The 25,492-nt window shown below is 43.8% G+C and overlaps 1 protein-coding gene across 1 annotated transcript in view; it reads left to right on the top strand.

Annotated features, from left to right (window-relative positions):
* ASB13 (ankyrin repeat and SOCS box containing 13) overlaps positions 1-25,492 on the top strand; it is a 34,356-nt gene that overhangs the window by 3,262 nt on the left and 5,602 nt on the right. The window contains exons 2-4 of the mRNA XM_090266459.1: positions 15,798-15,985; positions 17,818-17,968; positions 20,801-20,935. Coding sequence (XP_090122585.1) covers positions 15,798-15,985; positions 17,818-17,968; positions 20,801-20,935 — 474 coding nt within the window. The remainder of the gene's footprint in view (positions 1-15,797; positions 15,986-17,817; positions 17,969-20,800; positions 20,936-25,492) is intronic.

The following is a 25,492-nucleotide window of genomic DNA, read 5'->3' as shown; positions in this document are numbered from 1 at the left end:
TAAATTTTTGGTACAGAATTGAGTAAGTAAAATGAAATTGGGCTGAATGTTACAACATGCTGAGAGCTTTAAGCTTCTTTGTTAATGATAGTCATCTCTGATAGAGACCCTGTGTGCCAAAGGGGAAAATGAGTTTATCAACTAGTTCACTGCTCCGTAGAAGCTTGCTGTGGAAAAGTTACATTGTTGTTCCTAGGAGACAACCAGTCAGTCACCTTCTTGGGTTTTCTCTCTAAACCTTTTCATCCCATTTCTTGGGGTGAGTTGCTTCTGCAAATGGCTTATTATCCCTGTTTTCCTTACTAAGTCTTAGTTATGAACAGGACAGCCTTATTCCAAATTCTAGGCATGGAATCTCATGTTGCCCCATCGGTACTAATGTTTATAATGACTTTGAGGCATAAAAGGGCAAAGTAATAAATTTGGAATATAAAAGGGCAGTATCTATCTAAATGAACAGGCAGGATAAAAATAATATTTTTATAATGATTTGTGTGTTTAGTAAATTCACAGTTCTTGAGAGGCTGGTGAAGTTGTTTTGTGAAATTCTGGCTGAGGAATTCCATGGTCTGTTCCTTCTCCGTGCCTTTTGGATAGCTTTGTTCCTTAGGCTTCTAGCAGGCCCCAGGCCTTTGTGGGATTCACCTTTGGAAAGTATTATACCTATATTGGTTGTAAAGCCTTACTTTCCAATTTCTGTTGGTTAAGTGGAAACAAAGGTAAGCACTAATGTCAACCATGGATATAATCAGTGTAATCTAATAGAATCAGATAGAAAGAAGGGAGGAGGAATATGTTTTCCTTCTCCTGTTTCTACCTTCCTGAAGATTTAAACAGCACCAAATTGTGGTCTGACACAGTATATTGAAGCAAAGTTTGAAAAGTACATCTCTGGAGATGTACAAATCACTAGCAATATTTTAAGGAACAGAATTATAAGTGATAAGATAATTTAAATTCTCTGAATCGCTCTTCATGGCCAGTGTAAGTGTGGATAGAGATTAGACTACTGGTAGTCAAAAGCGAGAAAACTTCTAAGTCTGTGCTCTGAGATTTGCCTTGCTTGCCAGTATTTTAACATACCCACTATTTAAAATTACTCTTCCACCTGCTGAGGCTAACAGATGTTCAGATAGGAGATTGGAGTGAGCTTACCTGTTCCATCATGGTTGTAATTGAAGCAGTATATTTTTAACAGAAGCACAGACACATGCCTCCTGCTTTAAGATAACACAATTCTGTGTAAGTTTGCTAGTTTGGGGCCTCTTTCAAAGGCACTTACACCAAGTCAAATGCCAAAAGGGGCTTTTTATAAGGAGTGTCCCACTGTGTGAGGAGAGTTTTATTGCATGGTTCCAGACAATAGAATTATAGGACAAAGGGACTCTAAAGCTTATGTTGTATTTCATGTAAAGAAGCCCCTGCAATGCTAGAAGTGGTGGCCTGCCAGGGATCAGGAGTACGGGGTCAACGAGCATCACTTGTGCAGTGATATGAGAGATCACTCAGAACCCACTGGAGAAAGAGAGCAGGAAGAAGTTGTTCAAGGATGCGAACACGAAGTTACCTGTGCTTTTTCTTTGTATGTAAAAAACAAAAATAAACAAACAGTGAAATTCATTAGATGCTTGTGAGTGGTTAAGCTTTGAAAATTTGACTTTGATGGGTTGGAAAGGCAAAGCCAGAAATCATTATGTCCTATTTGGGCTGGAGTATATTTAACATGTTTATTAGGAGCCAGAGCCAAGACTCCTAGTTGGGACAGGAAATATGTCCCATGTCCAGATGGGCCAGTTTCTAGACATGGGACACACACACAAACACACGCATGAACCTGGAGTAGTTAGAGAAGCAGGGATTCCTATGCTGTGTGATCTTAGGCAAATCTTTTGTTGCATTTGTTTTCTAAAATGGGTTAAATGAGAGATTATAAAGGATTTCTTGTTAGTATTTAAAATATATTTTATAAGTGTAATACTCTACATAGTTTAAGAAATTAAATGGAACCACAAGATTTACCATGAAACATTTCTGTCTTCCAATCCCCTCTCAACACTCGTTGATTTCCACTACTTAGAAGCAACTACATACTTCAACTCTTTCAGCTGTTATCTGGTTTACCTCTATTTGTCTAACTAACATGCTGAAAATGCAATTTCCTGACTTTCAAACTTAGTACTCTCTCCCTACAGACATCCTGTTGTGGGAAATGAAGCCCTTGCCCACTTGGTGCTCCTCTATTTCCATTCATTTCCCTCCATGATCCTCTAATATAATTACTATTCTTTTTGTTTAACTCAGTATCTGGCATTCAGATTATTATGACTGTGAATATTGTCCACAGCTGCACTCCTTGCTATACTAGGATTACATTTCTCTCTTTGTATAACTTTTTGCTTTTCTTGGAGGTAACGACTGTTCTGTTCTGTTTGTTTGTTTAGTTTTCTCTATTCACAATTCATCCCCAGGCTGTCTCTCAGTCTGCTCAGGCACCTCAGGTAACCCACCTGTTCCACTGTCTTTCTTGTCTCGTGGATCATTTAGGGACATAAACACTGCAGCTAGCCCCTTCCTGCTCCATCTTTGCAGGGTGCTTCTGAGACTGCTGCCCATGTCATCCTGGAGCCTCCCTTGCCCAAGGCCCTGGAACTTATGACACTTCTCTTCTGCATTGAATCCTACATCCCATATCTCCCTCTTTCATGATTTAACTCCCTCATTTCAAAAGGACACATCTCTTAAGAATGTCCCCAGAAAGAGTGATAGGGAGGCAAGTTATTTGAGATCTTGCTTGTTGTACCCAAATGTCTTTTTTCCATCTCTACACGTATTGGCAGCCTGGCTGGGTTTGGAATTCGGGGCTGGAAATCCTTTTCTCACAGAATTTTGAAGGTATACTCCTGTCCTCGAGTTTCCAGAACTGCTTTAAGAGATCACATGCCATTCTGATTCATGATTCTTTAAATGAGGTTGTTTTCCTCTCTACAAACATTCAGGGGTTTTCCTTATCCTTGCTGTTCTAAAATTATATGACAATGGGGCCCTTTTTATTATACATCACGCGACTACTCACTGGACCGGTCTTATCTAAACCCATCCACTTCAATTTGGGGCCTTTTCAGTGTAATATCTCTGAGAGCTCTCTTTTCTCTTTCTGGCACCCCTGTTCATTGGATTTTAGACTTCCTGAATGGAACCTTTATTTTCATTTCATTTATTTTCCTTTTTAAGTATATTTTATTGATTATGCTATTACAGGTTTCCCCCTTTGCCCCCCTCCGCCCAGTACCCTACTTCCTTCCAGCAACCCCCCTCGTCTTAGTTCATGTCCATGGGTTGTGAGTGTAAGTTCTTTGGCTTCTTCTTTTCCTTTACTATTCTTAACATCCCCCTATTTTGTACCTACCAGTTATGCTTCTTGATCTCTGCACCTTTTTCCACAATCTCCCCCCTTCCCCTCACAGCTGATAACCCTCCAAATGATCTCCATACCTTTTATTCTGTTCCGTTTCTGGTTGTTTGCTTAGTTTGTTTTTGTTTTTTAGATTCATTTGTTGATAGCTGTGAGTTTGTTGTCATTTTAGGGTTCATAGTTTTGATCATCTTTTTCTTAAATAAGTCCCTTTAACATTTCATATAATAATGGCTTGGTGATAATGAACTCTTTTAGCTTTACCTTGTCTGGGAAGCACTTCATCTGTCCTTCCATTCTAAATGATAGCTTTGCTGGATAGAGTAATCTTGGTTCTAGGTCCTTGCTTTTTACCACTTTGAATACTTCTTGCCAGTCCCTTCTTGCCTGCAAAGTGTCTTTTGAGAAATCAGCTGATAGTCTTACGGGAACTCCTTTGTAGATAACTCTCTGCTTCTCTTTTGCTGCTTTTAAGATTCTCTTTTTATCTTTTACCTTTAGCATTTTAATTATGATGTGTCTTGGTGTGGTTCTGTTTGGGTCCAACTTGTTTGGGGCTCTCTGGTGCTTCCTGGATTTGTATGTCTATTTCCTTTGCCAAATTAGGGAAGTTTTCTTTCATTATTTTTTCAAATAAATTTTCAATATCTTGCTCTTCCTCTTCTCATTCTGGCATCCATATGATTTGGATGTTGGCACATTTTGGAGCTGTCCCAGGGTGTTTTTATTCTCTCCTCATTTTTTTGAATTTCTTTTTCTTCATTTTGTAGTGGTTGACTGTTTATTTCCTCCTTATGTTCCAATTCATTGATCTGAACCCCAGCTCTCTTCCCTTCACTATTGGTTTCCTGTGGATTTTTCTTTATTTCCCTTAGTGTAGCCTTCATTTTTTCCCTTATCATTTGTCCTACTCAGTAATTTCTCTGCACATCCTTATCACCAGTGTTTTGAACTCCACATTCGATAGATTGGCTACCTCTGTGCTGCTTAGTTCTTTTTGTTTGTTTTTTTAAGTATATTTTATTGATTGTGTTCTTACAGTAGTCCCAATTTTTCCCCTTTGCTCCCCTCTGCCCAATACCCCCTCTTCCTTCCAGTAATCCCACCACCCCCCTTAGTTCATGTCCATGGGTTGTACATATAAGTTCTTTGGCTTCACCCTTTCCTATATTATTCTTAACTTCCACCTGTCTATGTTGTACCAACCAATTATGCTTCTTAATCCCTGCACCATTTCCCCATTTCTCCATCTTCCCCCTCTCAGCTGATAACCCTCCAAATGATCCCCATACCTATGATTCTATTCCTATTCTGGTTTGCTTAGTTGGATTTTGTTTTTATTTTTAGATTCAGTTGTGAGTTTGTCATGTTAATGCTCATAATTTTGATCTTCTTTTTCTTAAGTAAGTCCCTTTGACATTTCATATAATAATAGCTTGGTGATGATGAGTTCATTTAGCTTTACCTTGTCTGGGAAGCACTTCATCTGCCCTTTCATTCTAAATCATAACTTTGCTGGATAGAATAATCTTGGTTGTAAGTTCTTGTTTTTCAGCACCTTGAATACTGCTTGCCAGTCCCTCTTGTCTGCAAAGTTTCTTTTGAGAAATCAACTGATAGTCTTATAGGTACCCCCTTTGTATGTAATTCTCTGCTTTTCTTTTGCTCCTTTTGAGATTCTCTCTTTATCTTGAAACTTTGACATTTTAATGATGATGTGTCTTGGTGTGGTCCTCTTTGGGTCTAGCTTGTTTGGAAGTCTCTGTGCCTCCTGGACTTGTATATCTATTTTCTTCACCAAATTTAGGAAGTTTTCTTCCATTATTTCTTCACACACGTTTTCAATTTCTTGCTCTTTCTCTTCTCCTTCTGGCACCCCTATGGTTTGGACTTTGGCATGTTTAAAGTTGTCCCAGAGGTTCCTAAGTCTCTCCTCAGTTTTTTCAATTCTTGTTTCCTCATTCTGTACTGGTTGACTGTTGTTTTCCTCCTTATATTCCAAATCATTGATTTGAACCCCAGTTTTCTTCCCTTCACCATTGGTTTTGTGTGGATTTTCCTTTGTTTCATTTAGCATAGCCTTCACTTCTTCCCTTATGCGTTTTCCTTACTTAAGCATATCTGTCAGGCCTGTGAGCATCTTTATCACCAGTGTTTTGAACTCTGCATCTGTGAAGTTGGCTATCTCCTCGTTGCTTAGTTCTCCCACTGGAACCTTGATCTGTTCCCCCTTTTGGGCCATACTTCTCTGACTCCTCATCTTGACAGGCTCCTGTGTTAGTTTGCCTCTGTCTTAGGTAGAGCTGTTGCACCTGTTATGTTGTAAGGGGTGGAGCCTTAGGTATTCGTCAGTACAGGGTGACCCGTTTCACTACATTGTGACGCTGTTTGTGGTGGAGGGGTCTGAGAAGGAACAATAGTGCTTGCTCAGCACTCGCCCCTTTTCCAGGTACTTCTCCCACTTTGTATGGGACTGGCACCTCTCTAGCTGTTGCCCTGGCTGTTGTCCCAGAGTGGGTTGGTCTGCGGACGTTCTAGGACTTTGGGTGCCCTTTAAACAAGTGGACTCTGCTGAGAGACTGGCAGTTTCTTCCTCCACCCCAACCCCTACTGGTTTGCACAGTCAGAAAGAGTGAGATTTGATTTTCCGGGCGCTAGAACCATGAGCTGCATGGTCTAGCCTGGGGCTGGGATTACTCCCCAGGTGTCCCTCCTGGCTTCTACCCGCCACGTGTGAATGTGGGACTGCTCGTTCTGCCAGCTGCAGCTGGTGCCTTAACAGCACCACTTTGCCTCTGCCACACTGCGTTTCTCCACCGCAGCTTCCTGTCTCTGCCCCTCCTCGTATTCTGCATGAATATTTCTTCTTTTAATCTTTGGTTGTCGTACTTCCATACAGTTCGATATTCTGGAAGTTCTGGTTGCTTGTTTTGAGGTAGTTATAATCCTTATGGTTTTGCAAGGAGGTGAAGCGTATCTTCTTATGCCTCCATCTTGACCGGAAACTGCATGTAGAGAACTTTTTAGACCCCTTTCTTGATCTCTTTGTTCTGTTCTCCTCTACCTCTGCCCCCACTGAGAGGTGGAGATGGGCTTTTTGACATGAGTCACTCATCTTCCCAGGAGACAGGCTTTGAGATGTGAGTCCCCCATCTTCCAGGTGGCTGGCACCTGAAAATAAACCTGTACATCATTCTCTTATTTTCTCCATTAAATGGCCCTGCGAAATGTGATCTACAACGATAAGAAAATTTATGCTTAGATGATTTGAAATGAAAAACTTCCCAAAGTCCCTGGGCTAAGAAGGGTAAGATGGAGGGTGACTGCTTAGTGGTGAGGCTGCAAAGCCCTCGCCCTCTGTACTCAGAGGTGAGAGGATGAGGAACCAGGGAGGAGGTGAGTGTTGGAGATGAGCAAATCTAATCATGTTCCAGGAGATCTGCCTGCAGAGGGACCCCCTGAAGAAGCTGCCTCCTCCCAATAATACCTCTTCCTGGCTGTTTTTCTCTTGTTAGTAATCTATTTTCACTTTCTTTTACTTTTGCTTTCAGTTATTCTCTTTCACTTTCTTTTTACCTCCTTTACTGAGTTCTGACTGTTTTGTCTCTATAGGAAGATAACATTTTCTATTTAATTTTTACTAATTTAAAGTCTTAAAACCACACTGTAGGCCACTTGACTGCATGTTTACTGACAAATAATATTTTGAGTATTCATAATTAAAACATTGAAAAAGACCTCGCTGAAAAATCTCTTAAAAAGCAACAGAACATCTTGACTGGTGTGGCCCAGTGGGTTGCGTGTCACCCCGCAACCAGAAGGTTGCAGGTTCAATTTCCGTTCAGGGAAGATGCCTGGTTTGTGGGCCAGGTCCCCTGTAGGGGGCAACTGATTGATGTTTCTCTTGCACATCGATGTTTCTCTCCCTCTCATTCTTTTTCCCTTCCCCTCTAAATAAATAAACAAACGAATGAATGAATCAATGAGTAAATAAATAAATAAATAAATAAATAATATCTTTAAAAATAAGCAACAGAACACTTGGCCCCAATTCCCAAGTAAGGGTTTCTATATATAAAAATAAAAATTTCTGTTTTCCCTTAAGAATCAAGGTGACTGCTAATTTCCAGTACACTAAAACTTTAATTCAGAGCGTACTATTCAAAATTGGTGGTTGTGATAAACACTCTTAATTAAGCATCCACTTTGTGCTAGGCTCTTCACATATATTAGTGTCTAATTCATAGAACATACTGCAGAGTAGGTATTGTCATCCTTAGGCGCTGGTCTCTTTGCCCTTACAGGTTTATGATCCTGTTCTTTCTTTATTCCTTTACTATCAGAGGGATGGGTATACTTCTGGAAGTGTTGATTATAAAGGATTTATAAGGTCCTTACCGTTCATTTTAAAATTCATTGGTAACTTTTACACAAACATATTTGTCCTTTGGGGACGTTGGTGGATGAGCCACTTGGGACCTCTGACTTTCCCCTGAGAGCTGAAGGTTAGCCCAGGGAGCAGGCCTCAGAAAACCATCTCTACTGGGACTTCAGTGTTCATTCTTGGCTGCTGTGTCCCCCACACTGGGCTGCCCCGCAGGAAAGGCCTGCCCTCCCTTCTATCTCGCTCTGTCACCACTTCAAGAATGTTTACTGGGGCACTTGGTAGAAGGGTTTACGGCAGAGCTGACCGATTATTTTCAATCTGAAGCCGAGGCAGAGGAGGACCTTTCTGCAGCAAGGACCCCAGGCTGACCTTAATGACGTACGTGGAACTAAATTCTTGGCTCAAGCAACATATAAGAGTGCGTGGTGGATGTTGACCCCAACTCAAAGCCAGCGTGTTGGATTAGCTTCGCAGTGAAAGTATTCTCTGTGGCATTTGGAAAACAGTCTGTCAAAGTAGGGCTGCTGCCTGTGGAGAGACCTGCCCAGCTGGGGGAAGAAAGGTCTGGAGCAGGACCAGGGTCACAGACAGGGCTAGCACAGTCAGAGTGGCTTGGGTTTTGGTCTCTAGAGAGCTTGGTAGGGACGATGAGACAGACCTCTGTTCTATGTGGACAGGGGCCTGTCAGACCGTTCATATCATAGACACAGGCTCTCTGGGAGGGCTGGTGGATGCTTGGCTGAAGAGCTGTTGTTTGGACCCAAAGAGCAGGATTCTAGTCTCTGGATGACTAAGTGGGACACTGGTAAAGTAGCTCTCTGGACAAAAAAAGAGGGGGAAAAAAAGAAGGAACACAAACAAGATTCTGACTTGCTGCTTTTCCTGATATAAATAATCTCACTTTGACTGACTTTGAGCCCCCACTGGTTTCTGGTTGGTGGAGTTCCCGGATATTTAACAGTCGGCCATGGCAAGCTGGTAGGATCTGGTAGGAATACAGGCTGCAGTGTCAGAGGGCCCAGGAACTGTGCTGGTAAACCGGGCAGGGGCTCAGTAACAGGGGGCTCACACAGGATCCATTTACTGCAGTTGGGGTCCAAGATGGGGCTTGTTATGGAACAAAAATGGATGGTAGAGCCGGAACCCAGATCCCAACAGGGCTAGCAGAAGTAGTCATAGTGATGATAATAATCCCACCACATTCATAATGTCTGTTGTGTGCTGAGTGCTTACATTTGGCTGGGCACAGTGCAAAATAGCATCCATTCAGTTTTCACAGCCACTCTGTGGGGTAGACAAAAAGTATCTTCATTTTATAATTGAAAAAATGGAGGCTTTGAGAGGGTAGCTTGCGCAAGGTTGCAGAGCTTGTAAGTGACAGAGGCAGGTGTTGGGTAATTTCTGAGGCTCTTCGGTCACCACATACGATCTCCCTCAGGGCAGGCCGATGCAGACCCACTTGAAGTACTCAGCTGGGGCTTCCTAATTCCCAAAGGATGGGCTTGGGGCTCTCAGATGTGAGGTATTGGGAGCCCCAGCTAAGGCAATGAGGGTGTCAGAGCTGAGAACTAGAAAGGTGCACATCTGGTACACAGGAGGAATCAATTAGGTTTTACTGTGGGGCAGAAAGGTAGCAAAAGAGTTCCCAAGCATCTGTCATTCCTACTTGGGTAACCCCTCCTGTCATCTGGCAGTAGATTTGTAGATGACATTGGTGAAACTCTAGTTTTCAAGAGGAAGGTCTTACTTATCAGTTCATGATCTTGGGCTTGACAGCAGCTGGTCGACATGAAGAATGACACAGGTGTCACCATGACCTCAAACCAGATAAAGCACAGGTGAGAGGCAGGAATGAGCTGGGATCCAGCTTTTGGTCTGGAGCTCAAGTGCACAGATGCTCTTCCAGACTGCAGCCCTGGCTGTTGTTACAACAGATTCCTACTTAATTGGTGCCCTGGCACCTGGCTCAGTGGCAGGAGATGGGCAGGCCTATGAAGGGCAGGGAAGGTGGTCGTGCTTTGGCATGTGTGGGGTTGGGGGAGGGCAGACCCAGGGAGGTTGTCTGGCTGTCAAACCTGCTTCTGGAGAGTACCAGGTGCTGTGCTGGAACCAGAGGGTGGGCTTGTCCTATCCTAAAGATGTTTGAGGATGGTTGGGAGAGGAGTGCAAATGAGATGCAGGCATGAGGGTGTGCACAGCCATTGGTACAGAAGGGAGTGGGTGGTTGAGCTGCCTGTTGAAAGGCTTCTGAAGGAGCAGACATTCGACTGGGTCTTACTGAGGAGGACTTTACTCACTCAAGCATACGATGCAGTATGGGGAGCTGGGGATGTGTTTCAGGCAGGAACAGTAAACCCAAAGACACAGGGCCTGGACCACCTGACCCTATGTGAGCTATATGAAGTTCAGTATGATTGGAGACAATTGTGTAGGTGTGTGTGTCGGGGGTGGGGGGGATGTGATGAGAGGGGCAAGGGTGGTGGTGGGGAGGGGGAAGGAAGACTAGGAAAAGAGGCCAGAGCTCCATTCTGGAGGGCCTGTGTACCTGGTTTGTAAAGGAGTGTGGATCTTATCCTGATGAAAAAGGCAGTTGAACAGTCCTGAGCAGAATCCACGTGACCCACTTATGATTTAGCTGCATTAGGGAGGGGGTGAGGGGAGGGGTGCAGGGAGGGATGGGAAGGCTGGAGGGGGATGTGATGAGAGGGAGGTGGTGATGGGAAGAAGGAAGCTAAGAAACCAATTAAGTGGCAGAGCTGGGATTTAGGGGAATGTTCATCCCGGAGGGGACTCCACAGAACCTGAGGTTCTCAGGTTTCCAGGCTGGCCCCTCTCCCAGGGGGGTGGGGCATCATGTCACAACTGGGGGTTCAGGCACAGAGCTGGAAACAAAGCCTGAGGTCAGGCCTGGCATTGGGCTAAGTCATGTGTAGTGTTTCCCTGGGCTGTGTTCACTGACCACAAGCAGATGTATCTTTTTGCTTTAAGGTTTCACTGGGGGAAAGCTGAGCTTTCCACCGAGAGCCAGTGCTCATTCACACAGCTGCATGGGGCACATGCAGCCCCCACGTTCTTTGTGTTCTGGTAGTTCTCCCCTCCCTTCTCAGCCCTTCCTGGAGTCACCAAAGGCTGTTGAAGTCACATTCTTCCCCTCTCCCCCTTCGCCCCCACTATAACTGCCCCCTGTTGATGACAGCCTGTGGTTGATACCAGCTGCAGGTGACAACCTCCCCACCCCCAGGGACTCCTGCATCTTTTTGTTACTTGTAAAAAAAATAATTTTTAAAGTTTTAATTGTGTTTAAAAACCACATAGAAGTTGTTAAGCTGCTAAGTTTTAAGTATACAGTTCAGTAGTGTTAACTAGGTGCACATCGTTGTGCAACAGATATCCAGAACGTTTCCCTCTAGCAACACTGGCTGCACCTGTTCAATGCCCGTTCTCTCCTCCCCCTGGCAACCACCATTCTGCTTTCTGTCTGTATGAATTGGGTGACTTATGTATGTGGAACCATATAAGTATTTGCCTTTTTGTGACCTTGTAAAGTTTCATTTAGTATAATGCCCTCAAGTTTCGTTCATGTAGCATGTGACAGAATTTTCCTTCTTTTTAAGGCTGAATAATATGCCATTATATGGATAAACCACACTTCTTTATCCATTTATCTATCCATGGATGTTTGTGTGGCTTCTACTTTTTGGCTAGAATGCGTAATTCTGTAGTGAACATGGAGGTTTAGATACCTTTTCAATATCCTGATTTCGGTTCCTTTGGGCATGTACCTAGCAGTGGCATTCCTGGCTCATATGGTAAAATGTTTAATTTTTTTTAGGAACCAGAATACTCTTTTCCATAGTGGCTGTGCCATTCTACATTCAGCAATGCACAGGGGTTCCAATTTCTGCACATCTTCACCAACATTTTATTATTTTTTTATTTTTTGTTTTACAGTAGCCATCCTAATGGGTGTGAGGTGATATCTCATTGTGGCTTTGATTTGCATTTCTCTGATGGTTAATGATGTTGAACGTCTTTTTACATGCTTGTTGGCCATTTGTATATCTTCTTTAGAGAAATATTTATTTCAGTCCTTTGCCAGTTTTTAAATTAGATTGTCTATGTTGTTGAGTTGTAGGAGTTCTTTATATATTATGGATATTAACTCCTTTGAAATATGATTTGAAAATATTTTCTCCCATTCTGTAGGTTGCCTTTCAACCTGATGATTGTGCCCTTTGATGTGCACAAGTTTCTTTGCTTTGCTTTGTTATTGCACCTGCTGCTTCTGATCTCTGCCCTCCATCTCTGCTACTGGTTACCAGTAAGTTGCATTTCCTCTACAGACTTGTCATAAAGAAAGAAAATTATATTTTCTTTAAAATTTTTTTATGCCCAGACTTTATAATTTCTTCTAGTAATTCCCTCCATTCATTCATTCATTTATTCATTCAACATGCAGGTGAATATGAGCATCTTTGTTGAGCTATATTCTGTGCCAGGTTCTGGGAATATAGAGCCAACAAGTGATGCTTGTCATAGACTCACTGCAGCTTGTCTCCTCCATGACGCTTTCCTGATTGGCCCTGGATGCTTGGGTGGTCTTGCTTCTGAGTTCCTATAACTTGAAATGTCCCTCCAGTATAGCGTCATGTTGTTTTGAATTATTTGCATGTCCCCCTTGCCTATGGCTATGAACTGCATATTGTCACTTCTTATTCATCTTTGTACACCACAGTGGAAGATGCCATGTCTCTTTAGGTAGCTGCTGGATGGATGCACATGGGAGCCATGCCTGGCTGCCCGCCATTTAGCCACAGGTCTCCCCAGTGCCCAGCCTTCCTGAGCTGCACTTCCCTTTCTGCTACAAGTCCCAGGGCCTCACCCTACTCTCCCGTTTTTAGGGCTGCAACTTCTCATTCTCCCCTTGGGATGTTGCTCCCCCTAGATTAACTTTAAAGTGATCCACAGCCACTTTTTGTTACCTCCCAAGACAGACCTGCAGGTGACTGTTAATTAGTACTACTGGGAAACATACTTGGGCCCCTTCTTGGTTGGTAAGTATAAAGTCCCACTAGCTTGGCTTATATATTTTGTGGGGATTAAATTTTCCTTCGCATTTCAGCTCTCCCTTTGTTTTCCCCACCCCCATGTCCCCACTTCACGGGTCACACAGGCTCTCTGGCTAGTGGGCAAGATACATAGATACAAATCTGGGGGTGGGACATAGAATACTACAGACAGACAACACTTACTGAGGGGGCCCAAAGGAGGGGCTGCTAACCCAGAGTGGATGGGGACTGTGGAGCAGGCAAGGCCTCCTGGAAAAAAGAACCATTGGATTTCAGTCAAGAAAGGTGCAAGTAGGTTATCTAGGATGAGCAGGGAGAGGAAGGGTGGCGGGGGATGGTGGTGGTGGTTGCAGGGACTGAGTTAAAGAGGCAGAGCTGGGGAGAGAAGGGTTTCTATTCAGAGGGAAAAGTATTGTCTAAAGCAGTGGTTCTCAAAGTGTGGTCCCCAGACAGCTGCATTGGCATCACCTGAGCGCTTCTTAGAAATTCAGATTCTTGGGCCCTGCCTGAGACCTACTGACTCATAAACTCTGGGGCTGGGACTTAGCCCTCCAGGTGATGCTGGTGCTCAAATGTGAGCACTGGAGATTAAAGGGAGATCAGAGTAATTCGTTCTGTGTACCTCATTCTCCAGAGTTAGAGATAGGTGATGGGTAGGGAGTGATGAGAAAAGGTAAGCTACTACATGAGAAAGAGGGAGAATTTTACTCCATTTTGGGTTAGGAGAATGCCTTTGTTTATTTAGTAAATGTGAAACATGTATTTTATGAGCTTGTAACCAAAACTAATGACATGTAGCTCAAGCAGTGCTTAGAGGAAATTTATGGTGGTAAAGAGCTGTATTAAAGAAAAAGAAAGATCTAAAATTAGTGACCTAATCTTCCATCTTAAGACACTGGAAGAAGGGGGAAATTATGCCTAAAGCAAGCACAAAAAGTAGAGAGGAAATTAATGAAATAGAGACCAGACAACAATATAGAAAATCCACAAAATCAAAAGTTATTTATTTGAAAAGATCAACAAAATTGACAAACCTTTAACAAAACTGACCAAGAAAAAAAAAGAAGAGAGAAGATTCAAATTACCAAAATTAGAAATGAAAGAGGGAACATTACTGTGGACTTTACAGAAATAAAAGGATTATAAGGGAATAGTATGAGCGGTTGTGAACTAGTCTGTTTGGGCTGCCATAGCAAAATACCACAAACTAGGTGGCCTAAAACACACACACTTGTTTCTCAGAATCTGAAGGCTGAAAGTCCAAGACCAAGGTGCTGGCAGGTTTGGTTTCTCTTGAGGCCTCTCTCCGTGGCTTGCAGACAGTCACCTTCTCTTTGTGTCCCCACATGATTTTCCTCTGTTCATGCACATCCCTAGTGTCGCTCTGTGCGTCCTAATCTCATCTTCTTATAAAGACTCCAGTCAAATTGATTAGAGCCCACCCTAATGGTCTCACTTTAACAAAATTACTTCTGTAAAGGTCCTTCTCTAAATACAGTCACATGCTAAGGTACTAGTGGTTAGGGCTTCAACTTATGAATTTGGGGGGGGGGGGCAAAATTCAGTCCATAAAAAACTGTATGCCAAGAAGTTAGATAACATGGATGAAGTGGACAGGTTTATAAAAAGGTAAAACCTACAAACTACTAAAACTGACTCAAAAAATAGAAAATCTAAATAGACCTAGAACCAAAAAAGAGTTTTTTGTTATAACCAAAAAGCTTAACATAGGAAAGCTCAGGCGCAGATGTCTTCACAGGTGAATTTGACCCAACACTGAAAGAGTTAGTACCAATTCTTCATAATTCTTCCAAAAATTAGAAGAGGAGAGAATACTTCCTGACTCATCACAGTACTATTTTGATACCAAAACCAGACACATACAAGAAAAATGACACTTATGAACATAGATACAAAAATCCTCAACAGACTACAAGAAAACCAAATCTAGCATCATATAAAAAGGGTTCTATATACCATGAGCAAGTGGGATTTATCCGAGGAATGCATGGTTGGTTTAACATCTGAAAATCAATTAAAAATAAATTAACATAATACACAATTTTGATTGAGTTTAGAAAAAAAGCTGGCATAATTATTGCAGTAGATGCAGAAAAAGTATTTGACAAAATCCAACACACTCTCATGATAAAAACACTCAACAAACCAGAAACAGAAGGGAACATCCTCAACTTGATCAAGTTCATCTACAAAAACCTACACTATCATCATCCTTAATTGTGAAAGACAAAGCTTTCACTCAATGGCCAGGAACCAGGCACGGATGTTTGGTCTCATAACTTCTGTTCAACTTTGTGCTAGAAGTTCAAGCCAGAGCAAGTAGGCAAGAAAAAAAATAAATAAAAGCATTCCAATTAGAAAGGAAGAAGCAAAACTATCTCAATTGCAGATGACATGATTTTGTATGTAGAAAATCCTGAGGAATCCACTAAAATTAGAGTAACTAAAGCCTGGTCCCTACTTTCAAGGCACTTCCAGGCAAGGAGGGGGACAGTGTAAACGAGTGTGTATGTGTGAGTACTGTGGGAGAAGTGTTTCCCAGAGAAGGGCATATTTCAGCTGGGTTCATGTAGAGTATGTGGGGGTCAAAATGGGAGATTGCAGGATGGACAATTGGGGTAGGGACAAAGGTGGGCATTTCAAGCAGAGAAGAATACATGCAAGGAAACTCAGATGTGACAAAGCAGGGTCAATGATGAGCTACGAGTGTGACTGGAGAATGGGGTTTGTGGGGTAACATGGGAGATAGGTCAATGGGGTGAGCACGGCCCTGATATGCCGCCAAAGACAAATTACATGATCATGTACAGTGTCTGGGTTTTGTCAAAGGTCGCTGGACTTGTAGATGCGTTCATTTGGCCTGGAAAGAAGTGACATGGTCTCAGCACTGGGTCTGTTTCCTTTCCAGGTTTCTGGGTGGAGCGCACCCCTGTGCATGAGGCTGCCCATCATGGTGAGGCCCTGGAGCTGCAGCAGCTGATCGCGAATGGCGCTTGTGTCAACCAGGTCACAGTGGATTCCATCACACCGCTGCATGCGGCCAGTCTGCAGGGCCAGGCACAGTGTGTGCAGCTGCTTCTGGCTGCTGGGGCCCAGGTGAGCGGCCCTTTAGGACATCCACTGAGCCTGGCTATGGCTGTGAGCATAGATGGGACCATCTCAAGGGACTTGTAGAGGGAGGATTGCCGCGACCCGTGCAGCTCCATGTCAAAACCTAAGGTACCAGAGAAGGGGTGTGACCTGGAGTTTAAAAGAAAAACACAGATGCAAGACACAAGACACAAGATTAATGCAAAGCGGGGTCAGGTGGTCCATTGCCCTCAGATGGAAGGACAATGACACTGGTCTGAGTCCACCAAGTTTATTTATAATGTTTCATTACATCAGCAGTCAGGAGATAAAACTAACAAGTGAAACTTCTAACAAACAAAATTGATGAGAAAATCCTGAGAAAGCTGTAGGCGGAGTGTTCTCAGATATCTTGCAAGTAGCTCCTGCTCTAATCTAATAGTCAGGATGTTCCCTGCTCCTGCTTTGTTTCCAGCCCCCAGGGCTCCAGCTTTCCTTATCAAAAGGCTACATGTTGCAAAGGTATTCAGTCAGGCAAGACCTCGCAAAAATAGCTGACCCATCAGCAAATGTAGACAATCAAGCTGATTCCAACCAAGCGAATTGGCCTTCCTTTTGTAACTTCAGCTTTCATGGTTCCCTACAGAGGGTAATAAGGATTTTGGGATTTGCATTCTGTGATTTGCAAACGAACTGGAGGTAAAGAAACCACTGCAGATGACTGAACAGGAAAGGACGGAGGAAATCAGAATGGGGTGTGGTGGGACCCCAGGAAGAGGCATGGAAGTCTATGTCAACCCCACACTAGGACCAGTGAGTGTGGTCATGGAGTTGGCTGTTAGGGAGTCCTGGCTGGCTAAGGAGAAGGCAGTTTTAGCAAAGTGGTGGCGGGAGTGCCGTGCTCTGCACAAGGCAGGGGTCCTGGCAGGCTATGGACATCACAGACCCAGTTTCTGGAGGGCTGGCGGGCCTTGGTTCAGAGCTGCTGTTTGGGCTCAGCAGGATGACTAAGTGGGGTGCTGGCAAACTGCTCTCCGGAAAAAAGGTAAAAAAGTAGCAAAAAAAAAAAAAAAAGATTCTGAACCGATTTGCTGCTTTTCCTGGTGTAAGTACTTATGAGACACTGATTTCAGCCGCCAGGGCTTTCTGGCTGGTGGAATTGCTAGCTGTTTCACAGTGGGCTAGCTGTTTCACAGTGGGCTAGCTGTTTCACAGTGGGCTAGGCAAGTTGGCCCAGACACACCAAGGCTGGATGATGTCAGAGTTCAGGGTGAGGGCAGAGTGAGGGGGGTGCACTGCTTACTCTTTCCCAAAGCTTGCCCATGAAGACAGTTCACAAGGAAGTGCAGCAAGCTTCAGCAAGTACCCAAATAGCAGCTGCATTTGGGCACATTGTAGGCAAAATCTGCCAGCTGGGGGACTGCCTTTTTCCTTTCCTATGAGTTTCCAACTAGAGGAGGCATGGTAAGCAGTTTCAGGCAGTCTTAGCTGAGGCTGGAGTCAAAGCCCTGTTTTCTGCCCTGCCTGCCTCAGCTGGAACCTGGAGCTCCCCTTCCTGCTCTGTGCACATTAGGTGTTAGGGTGGTGGTGAGAGTGAGGCTAATAAGTTGATCCTGCCCAAGAAAGAAAAGAGCCTCAGACAGAATGACGCCTGTGTTTAGGAGGCTAGACAGTGATCCCAACCCAAGTTCCTTTGATCCATAAACTCCTCTGCCCACCATGGCACCCTAGCATGTACTAGAAAACCTAAGAATTTCTTAGAAAAACTCAGAAGTGTTTTATTCAGATGAATGCGCATGAAGATGAGAAAACACATTTTCCCCTTGGCCCTGTAACACCAGTTTCTTTCTTCCCACAAGGTGGATGCCCGGAACATTGACGGCAGTACCCCTCTCTGCGATGCCTGTGCCTCGGGCAGCATCGAATGTGTGAAGCTCTTGCTCTCCTATGGGGCCAAGGTCAACCCTCCCCTGTACACAGCCTCCCCACTGCACGAGGCCTGCATGAGCGGTGAGTCAGGTAGAAGGGAGCCATCTGGTCAAGGACGTGGAAGCCATTGCCTGGCCCAAAGCACTCCTGGTTTGTATCTGGCTCTTGGTAGTTCATGGAAATGCTCAGCTTTCCTCCTGGAGATACAGTCCTTACCCAGAACTAGGGGGCTGTTGTCTCCACGACAGGATCCTACTTCTTAGCAGATGCTCAGTGCCTTTCAGACACTAATGCTGGAGATCAGTCCACTCTGCAGTCTTTCTCTCAGTTTTTGCTGTCATCTTGCCTTGTGAACACCTGATCTAGTTGAGAGATGAGACCCAGATACCTTCCCAAGGACAGGTGCTTCTCAGAGGTGGGGGAACTGGTCCTACAGGCTCAAGGAGCAGGTGGGATTTCAGCTGCCCCCCCAGAATGGATGGGCTTCAGGTTGTGGGAGGATAAGAGGAAGGCCGTGTATGAGAAAGATGACAGAGTCTCACCGGATCAGAAGCTCCCAACAGACAAGAAATAGCAGATAAGACTGGAATTTAGGGTGGAACCAGCTGGTGGAAAAATTTTAAATGACAGACTGAAGATTTTGGATTCTACTCTTGAGCAAAGGTTGCAAACTTGTGGCCTGTATTTTGACTGGTACAGTATTTGTCTTTGTTACACTTCACTGGGGTGTGTGGTGTGCCCTCTTCCATGCCTTCATGCAGGGCCACTGTTCCCTGCGGCCTCATCCTCCGATTCCCACAGTTAGGTCATCTTTCACCACTTGCAGGCACTGGGGATTGCGACAGGTGGCTCCTGAAGGTTTCTGAGCAGATATTGAATGAACAAAAAAACAGCATTTTTGAAAGGTCAGTTTAGTGGGCATCCATGTACAGTGTAGAGGAGGGTAAATTTTTCCTTTACCTATCTAGGGTTCATTGGGTGGGCCCTACCACCTAAGTGGCAAGGGACCAATTAACAAGGAAAACAGAATTTTGTTAATATAAGTAGTGCATCATGCATCCACATGGGAGAGGTTGGCAAGGTGCCACGCAAAGGGGTGGTTAGAACTTGAGGTTATATAGAACAATACATTTTTAGAGAAATGACAAGACAAAGGAAAAGGACTATGAGCTTTTAGGATGGCAAGTTGTAGGGAGACAAATATATGGGGGAACTAATGGTAGATGGGGCTAGTTTTAGCAGTGCCACCCAGAGTTGTCTCCGGTAATTAACTTCTGCCTTTCCTGATAGAGAGGACTGGGGGACACCTTTACAAATATATGTCCTTCTTTTTGGCAGTTTAGGGGAGGGCAGAGAGCTTTTCTTATATCTGTTTCTTCTGAATGGTCTTCAGCTCAAAATAAACCTTATGCTAAAGTGGCATATTTTGGGGTCGCATATTCTGCTACCCTTCAATAGATTGAAACAGTGGTTGTGGGGGAGTATCTTGGAAGTGGTGAGATGAGTTGAGGACCATCACAATGATCCAAGTGCAAAGCTCTTAGAGTTCAAGTGGGATGGATTCATTTAGAAAACTGAGAGAAGAATTAATGGGCTTGATATGAGGGAGAGGAGAGCATGGGATCAAAACCTACTCAGGGTTGAGCAGGGAGTGAGGCCAACGACTGATGGATTGGCCAGAAGAATGTGCCCCCAGGGAGGAGGGGGTGAGGGCCTGGTAGTGGTTAGGACATCCAAACAAGATACCCATAGATGAGCCAGGGGAAGAGGCAGGAAAGGTATCTGTAGGCTAGGAACCCCGTGGTAAGAAAGTTTAAGTAGTCCACCCAGGAGGCTTGGACTGGGGGATGCCAGCAGCTTTATGTCATCAACCCCAGGCTCAGTGCACCCAACACAGCTTTGGGAGGCAGCCCCCAAGGGGGAGCACCTTCTCTCCCACTGAGGAGCTGAGGAGCAGTGAAGAGAGACTTTTCTGGCTGTTCTGAAGGGATAGTCCCCAATGTTTTGTTCTCCCAGAAACAGGGCTGGCTGTGTGCTCCATTCTTGCTGCTGCCAGGCAGGCTTGCAGAACTGTTTTGCCCTCAGAAGAAAGGACAACCATCCACTGGCTCCCTAGAGCTACATGGGGTTATGAACTGCTCTTAGCTTGAGATGTAGTCCTGGTTCTCTTCTCTGCCCCTACAACCAAACAAGGGGCTTTCTTGTTCCATCAGTTCTGTCATGATTGCTATTTCAAATATGTATCAGTAATTTTCAATTGGTATGCTGCAAGAATTTTTAAAACATGCAATACCTGACTATTTAGTCAGGGGTACTGACCTCTTTTTCCTTAGATGCCAACATAACAATAGCCATTCAGTGTGAATGCCCTGTCTTGAACCATAAATACGTAGGTCATATGATAGAATTGTATCTTATTGGTCATGTTGCATAATAAGGTTGCATCTGATTAGTTAATTCTTGGTACCAGATATCCTTATATACAAGTATAGGCACCTGATTTTTTAAAAAGTCACTTTGGAGAAAAAAGGGTAGGTAATTGCCCTGACCTGCATGGCTCAGTTGGTTGAGCATCATCCCACACAGTGAAAGGTTGCTGGTTTGATTCCAGGTAAGGTTGCAGTCCCGGTGCCTTGTTGGGGCATGTACAAGAGGCAACTGCTTGATGTTTTGCTCCATTTCTCCCCCCCCCTCCAAATAAATAAATAAAAATCCTTTTTAAAAATGATAGGTAATATTACTTTTTGTAAATCAATCAAAATTATACCTATTTTTATCAGACTGGCAAAAAAATATTTTTTGGTGTGCCACAGAATTTTAGTAATTAGTTTTTTTGTGCCATGAGATAAAAAAAGTTGAAAATTGCTGGTTTATAGTCAATGACTATTTTCATTCTTTTCTGTTTCTCTTAAGGAAGTTCCGAATGTGTGAGGCTTCTAATTGATGTTGGAGCCAATTTGGAAGCACATGATTGCCATTTTGGGACTCCTCTGCACGTTGCTTGTGCCCGGGAGCATCTGGACTGTGTCAAAGTGCTGCTCAATGCAGGTGCGTTGTGTTTATACCTGCACTGCTCAGTGCAGGCATGTTGGTGTCTGAGGCGCTCCATGCCGGTGTGTTGTGTTTACGTACCCTGTGTGCCAGCAGAGAGCTAGGTGGCGGAGTCAGCTCAGGTTTGAAGCTAGCACTCTCATTGGCCAGCTGAGACCTTGGGCCTCAGTTCTATATCTATAAAACTGGAAGAATAAAACTTACTTTGCAGGTTTCTTGGAGGATTTGTGATATCATTTCTGCAGTATCTGGAGCATAGTAGTACTCAACAAATGCTAATAATTATTTTTAGGAAACCACCAACAAAACCTGCCTAATAAGGTTGCTGTCTAAACCAGAAAGAGATGGGTACCCAGTGGAGAATGGGGGTGACAGTATTTGGAATCCAGGTCATTGTCAGGTGATCCCAAAATACTCAGGGTACTTCTGGTAAAGATGATGGAGTAGGTAAATGCTTTGCTCACCTCTTCCCAAAACCACCTCAAAATCACAACTAAATTATAGAATCACCATCACTGAGAACTATCTGAAGACTAGCTGAACAGAAGTCCTATAACTAAGGACATACAGAGGAAGCCATATCAAGACTAATAGGAGGGGCAGAGATGTGGAAATGTCAGGTCTCACATTAATAGTGTAGTGATTAAGAATCAGGAGGGTTATCTTGGCTTTCGAGGTGCCCCCTGAGGAGTGAGGGGTCTCAGTGCCATATCAGGCTCCCCAGCCTGGGCCACCAGTTCAGGGATGAGGGGTCCCCATGACATCTAGTCATGAAAACCACCAGGGGCTCTGTTTGAGTGAGGGTGGAGGGCTGTGGGAGACCAAAGTGTTCCTTTTGAGGGGCACAAGCACATACTCATTTGCTCATATACTCACTCATACATGCACTTGCTTTGGGCTTCAGTGTGAGAGTAGCAGATCAGAGAGTGACAAGGGCATATGGGGAGGAACTGATTTAACTAGATTCAAGGCGAGGGATGTAGGGGAAGGGGTCAGGGCAGCTCTCTTTGGGGACAGAAGTATTGGCAGGTGCCATTGTTTCTTTGTTGAGCCCTTTTCCTACCCAGCTGGCAGATGCCAAATCTGAGCTCTCCATTAGCCTAGCTACCACCATTAGCCCCACCTTGGTGAATTGCTAAGACCCTACCCCACCCAACTTATGTGCCCTGCCCAAGCCACTTCCAGGGGATTTTCCAGACAAGTGGCCTGACTCAGCTTGTGCTGACAACTTTCCTAAAATCTCTCAAATGTACACAAACCTCAAACAATCAGCAGCTTGTTTCTCCTTATTCTTCAACAAGAGAAACCATAAAAAAGAACCCTTCAGAAATGAAGACTACAATAACTGAAATGAAGGCTACATTAGAGGAAATCAATAGCAGGTTAGATGAAGCAGAATATCAAATCAGTGATCTGGAAAACAAGGTAATGGAAAACACCCATTCTGAACAGCAGAAAGAAAAAAGAATTTAAAAAGATTGAGAATAGTCTTAAGGGCCTCTGGGACAACGTCAGCATACCAATATTGGCATCATAGGGGTATCAGAAGGAAAAGAAAAAGAGCGAGAGATTGAAAACCTATTTGAAGAAATAATGACTGAAAACTTCCCTAACCTTTTGAGGGAAATGGACATATAAGTCCAGGAAGCCTAGAGAGTCCCAAACAAGATGAGCCTCAAGAGGCCCGCACAAGACACTGCGAGAAAGACAAATATATAATTTCACTTATGTGTAGAATCTAAAAAAACAACATGAATGAACAAACAAAACAGAAACAAATTCATAGATACCGAGACTAAATTGATGGTTGCCTGGTGGGGGCAGAGATGCGGAGATGGGTGAAAAAGGTGAAAGGGATTAAAATGTTCAAATTGCCAGTTGTGAAAAATAGTCGCAGGGATGTAAAGTACAGCATCGGAAATACAGTCAATATTGTAATAACTATGTACAGTGTCAGGTGGGTACTAGACTTATTGGGGTGATCACTTTGTAAGTTATATAAATATCTAATTACTATGTTGTACACCTGAAACTAATATAATATTGTATGCCAACTGTAAGTGAAATAAATGTTCATAAAAAGTGCTCAGAATAGAATGGAGAGGTTCCCAAGATGAAAGCAAACAAACAAACAAACAAAATAAGGAACAACCCAACTAACTGAAGGTTAAATTCAGAACTTGTCTGCCATGGGAGTTTTACAATGAAGCCAAAGTAGGTATTGGCAAGGAGTTTTTATTATGAATCCAACTTAAATATTTTATTGAGAGAAAATTTTAACTCATCTATTGTGGGTGCAGTTTAGGATGAAAAACAACTGTTCGGGAATAGAAAGATTATGAATTCTCTTCAGATGATGGTCATTTGTGCTTAAATTATACATAGTTTTCTATTAGTGAGTCTTACTTTAAAGTGTCACTTTTAAGTCATTTCAGTGAAAAAGATTAATTTTGAGTAAGGTTGGTCATGGGGGTAGTTTTTACTTTTTATACAATGACAAAATATTTAGATTAGAAATAGTCATAAGTTTTCCAGACAAGTCACTCATCACATGGTTGGATCCCATTTCTCTCAGTCTGGGCATCTACCTGTCATTACTGTTGAGCTTTTAAAATAAAGGTGCGATAGCGCACCAACCCTCTGCAGAGTGCCTGGTATATGCGTGCTCAGTACACCTTCATTTAATGTTTTTAGTTCATTTTGTTATGGCTGCTGGGGAAGGGACCAAATTAGAGATTTTTGTTTTCAATCCTCACTTGAGGACATGCTTACTGATTTTAGAGAGAGGGGAAGGGAAGGAGAGAGGGAGGGAGAGAAGCATCCACTCCAGAGAGAAGCATTGATTGATTGCCTCTCCTGCAGTCCTGCCGGGTACAAAACATGCAATTGAAACATGTGCCCTGACCAGGAATTGAACCTGTGAACTTCTGGTTTATGGGACGATGCTCCAACCGACTGAGCCGCACTGGCCAGGGCCAAATTAAAGGTTTTAACCCCAACATCCTCTTTGCATTAGTTAGGACTTTACAGAAGAGATTTCTCCTTCATAACTAGTGGAGACCAACTCCACCTGGGTGAGGGGCTTTGTTTCTTGGTACAGATAACCGAAAGGATCAGAACTAGAGCTAGTTTCAGGGCCAGTTTGACCTTGGGATCTAACAGTGTCACCCATTTTCTTTGAATTTTGCATTTCTCCTTTCCTCAGTATTCACTCGATCATATGCCTGGTGTCCCCAAGGGGTAGGATGGATACAACAGAGCTGGGCTGAAATCCAAAAGCTTCACTCTGTGAGGCTTCTGATAGCTTTCTCAGAAGAGTGAAAACTTCCAAATGTCTCCCTTACACCTCCCCTTATGTCCGTCCCATCAGCCTGAATCAGGTCCTGTGTCAAAACCTTATCCAGTCCCTTTGGCCTGACTTGCAGATTCCAGTTGGCTTGGGTCTAGGTGGGCCCACACCGGGAGCAGGCTAGGCCGTCCTGCTCTCTCCCACCCCAGGACTGCACTCCACACCTCAGAGTGGCAGTTCAGTGGGGTGGGGTTGGAAAGGAGTGGGAAGGGATCCATAATGTCTATTACAGCCTGAAGCAGGGGACCTGGTAAATTTTAAAGGGAGTTTCCATACACCTGAGAACTTGCATGAGGGAACACCAGAATTCTCCTGGGACAGCTCCCCATGTGCAAGTGTCTAATTACTGTGCTGTGGTTGACTCCAGACTCAGTCCTTGCTCTTCTCTTCTCAGGTGATCTGTTGCTGTTACAGTCTTCTTAGATCGCAAGCAGTCTTTTTCTTATTTAAGGAAACTATTATTTAACTGTGGGAAATCTCAAACATACAGAAAAGTAGAGCGAAGAGGACAGTGCATGGATTCTTTTTAAAATAGCTATTTTTAACTTTGTGGGGGGCTGGTCACAGACCCCTTGGAAAACCAAATGCAGGCCACTGACCATGTCTCTAGAAAAATAAGCATGCAGGTGCTTTTGCACTCGATTTCAGGTAGGGCCCGGCCCTGCTTGAGGAGCCGAGCTGTGGGGCCATGTGTGCTCCCAGGGATGGATAGGAGGCTGTTGCAGAGGAGGAAGGCTGGGGAAGGGCAAAGTCTAGTTATCACAGTGGGGTAATTTTTAGTCTGATCACCAGCAGTAAATATTTAACTCTGTAGGAGGCACTCAGAGGAGCAAATTGAGCAGTGTTTGCTTCCACCTTCCCAGCACAGTGCTTGTTACACATTTCTCAGCTACTGTTTCAACCAGCGTAGTGCTGAGCTTAGTGCCGAGCTATGTGTACCTGTTCTGCCCGGGAATTGTGCCAAGTTCTTGGCATGCTAAGCTGATGATAGCCTTTCATCTCTGCTGGCTAAGGTTTGACTCAGTCCACTGCAGTCCTGTTTTGCTTTGAAATCAGGATTTTGATAGTGATCAGACTTTGACCTGTTTTCTCTGAAGCATGAAGCATGACAGCTATTTTGCTGTCTCTCCTTCTTTCTCTTTCTCCCCATTCAGTTCAAGGTACATGATGATCATTAGTCCTCCCAAAGCCACTCTTACCCCAAC

Source organism: Furipterus horrens, unplaced genomic scaffold (assembly GCF_987537825.1).
Source record: "Furipterus horrens unplaced genomic scaffold, mFurHor1.1.pri manual_scaffold_2, whole genome shotgun sequence".
Taxonomy (NCBI): Eukaryota; Metazoa; Chordata; class Mammalia; order Chiroptera; family Furipteridae; genus Furipterus; species Furipterus horrens.
The sequence above is the reverse complement of the archived record's forward strand: the minus strand, read 5'-3'. Positions and strand labels throughout refer to the sequence as shown.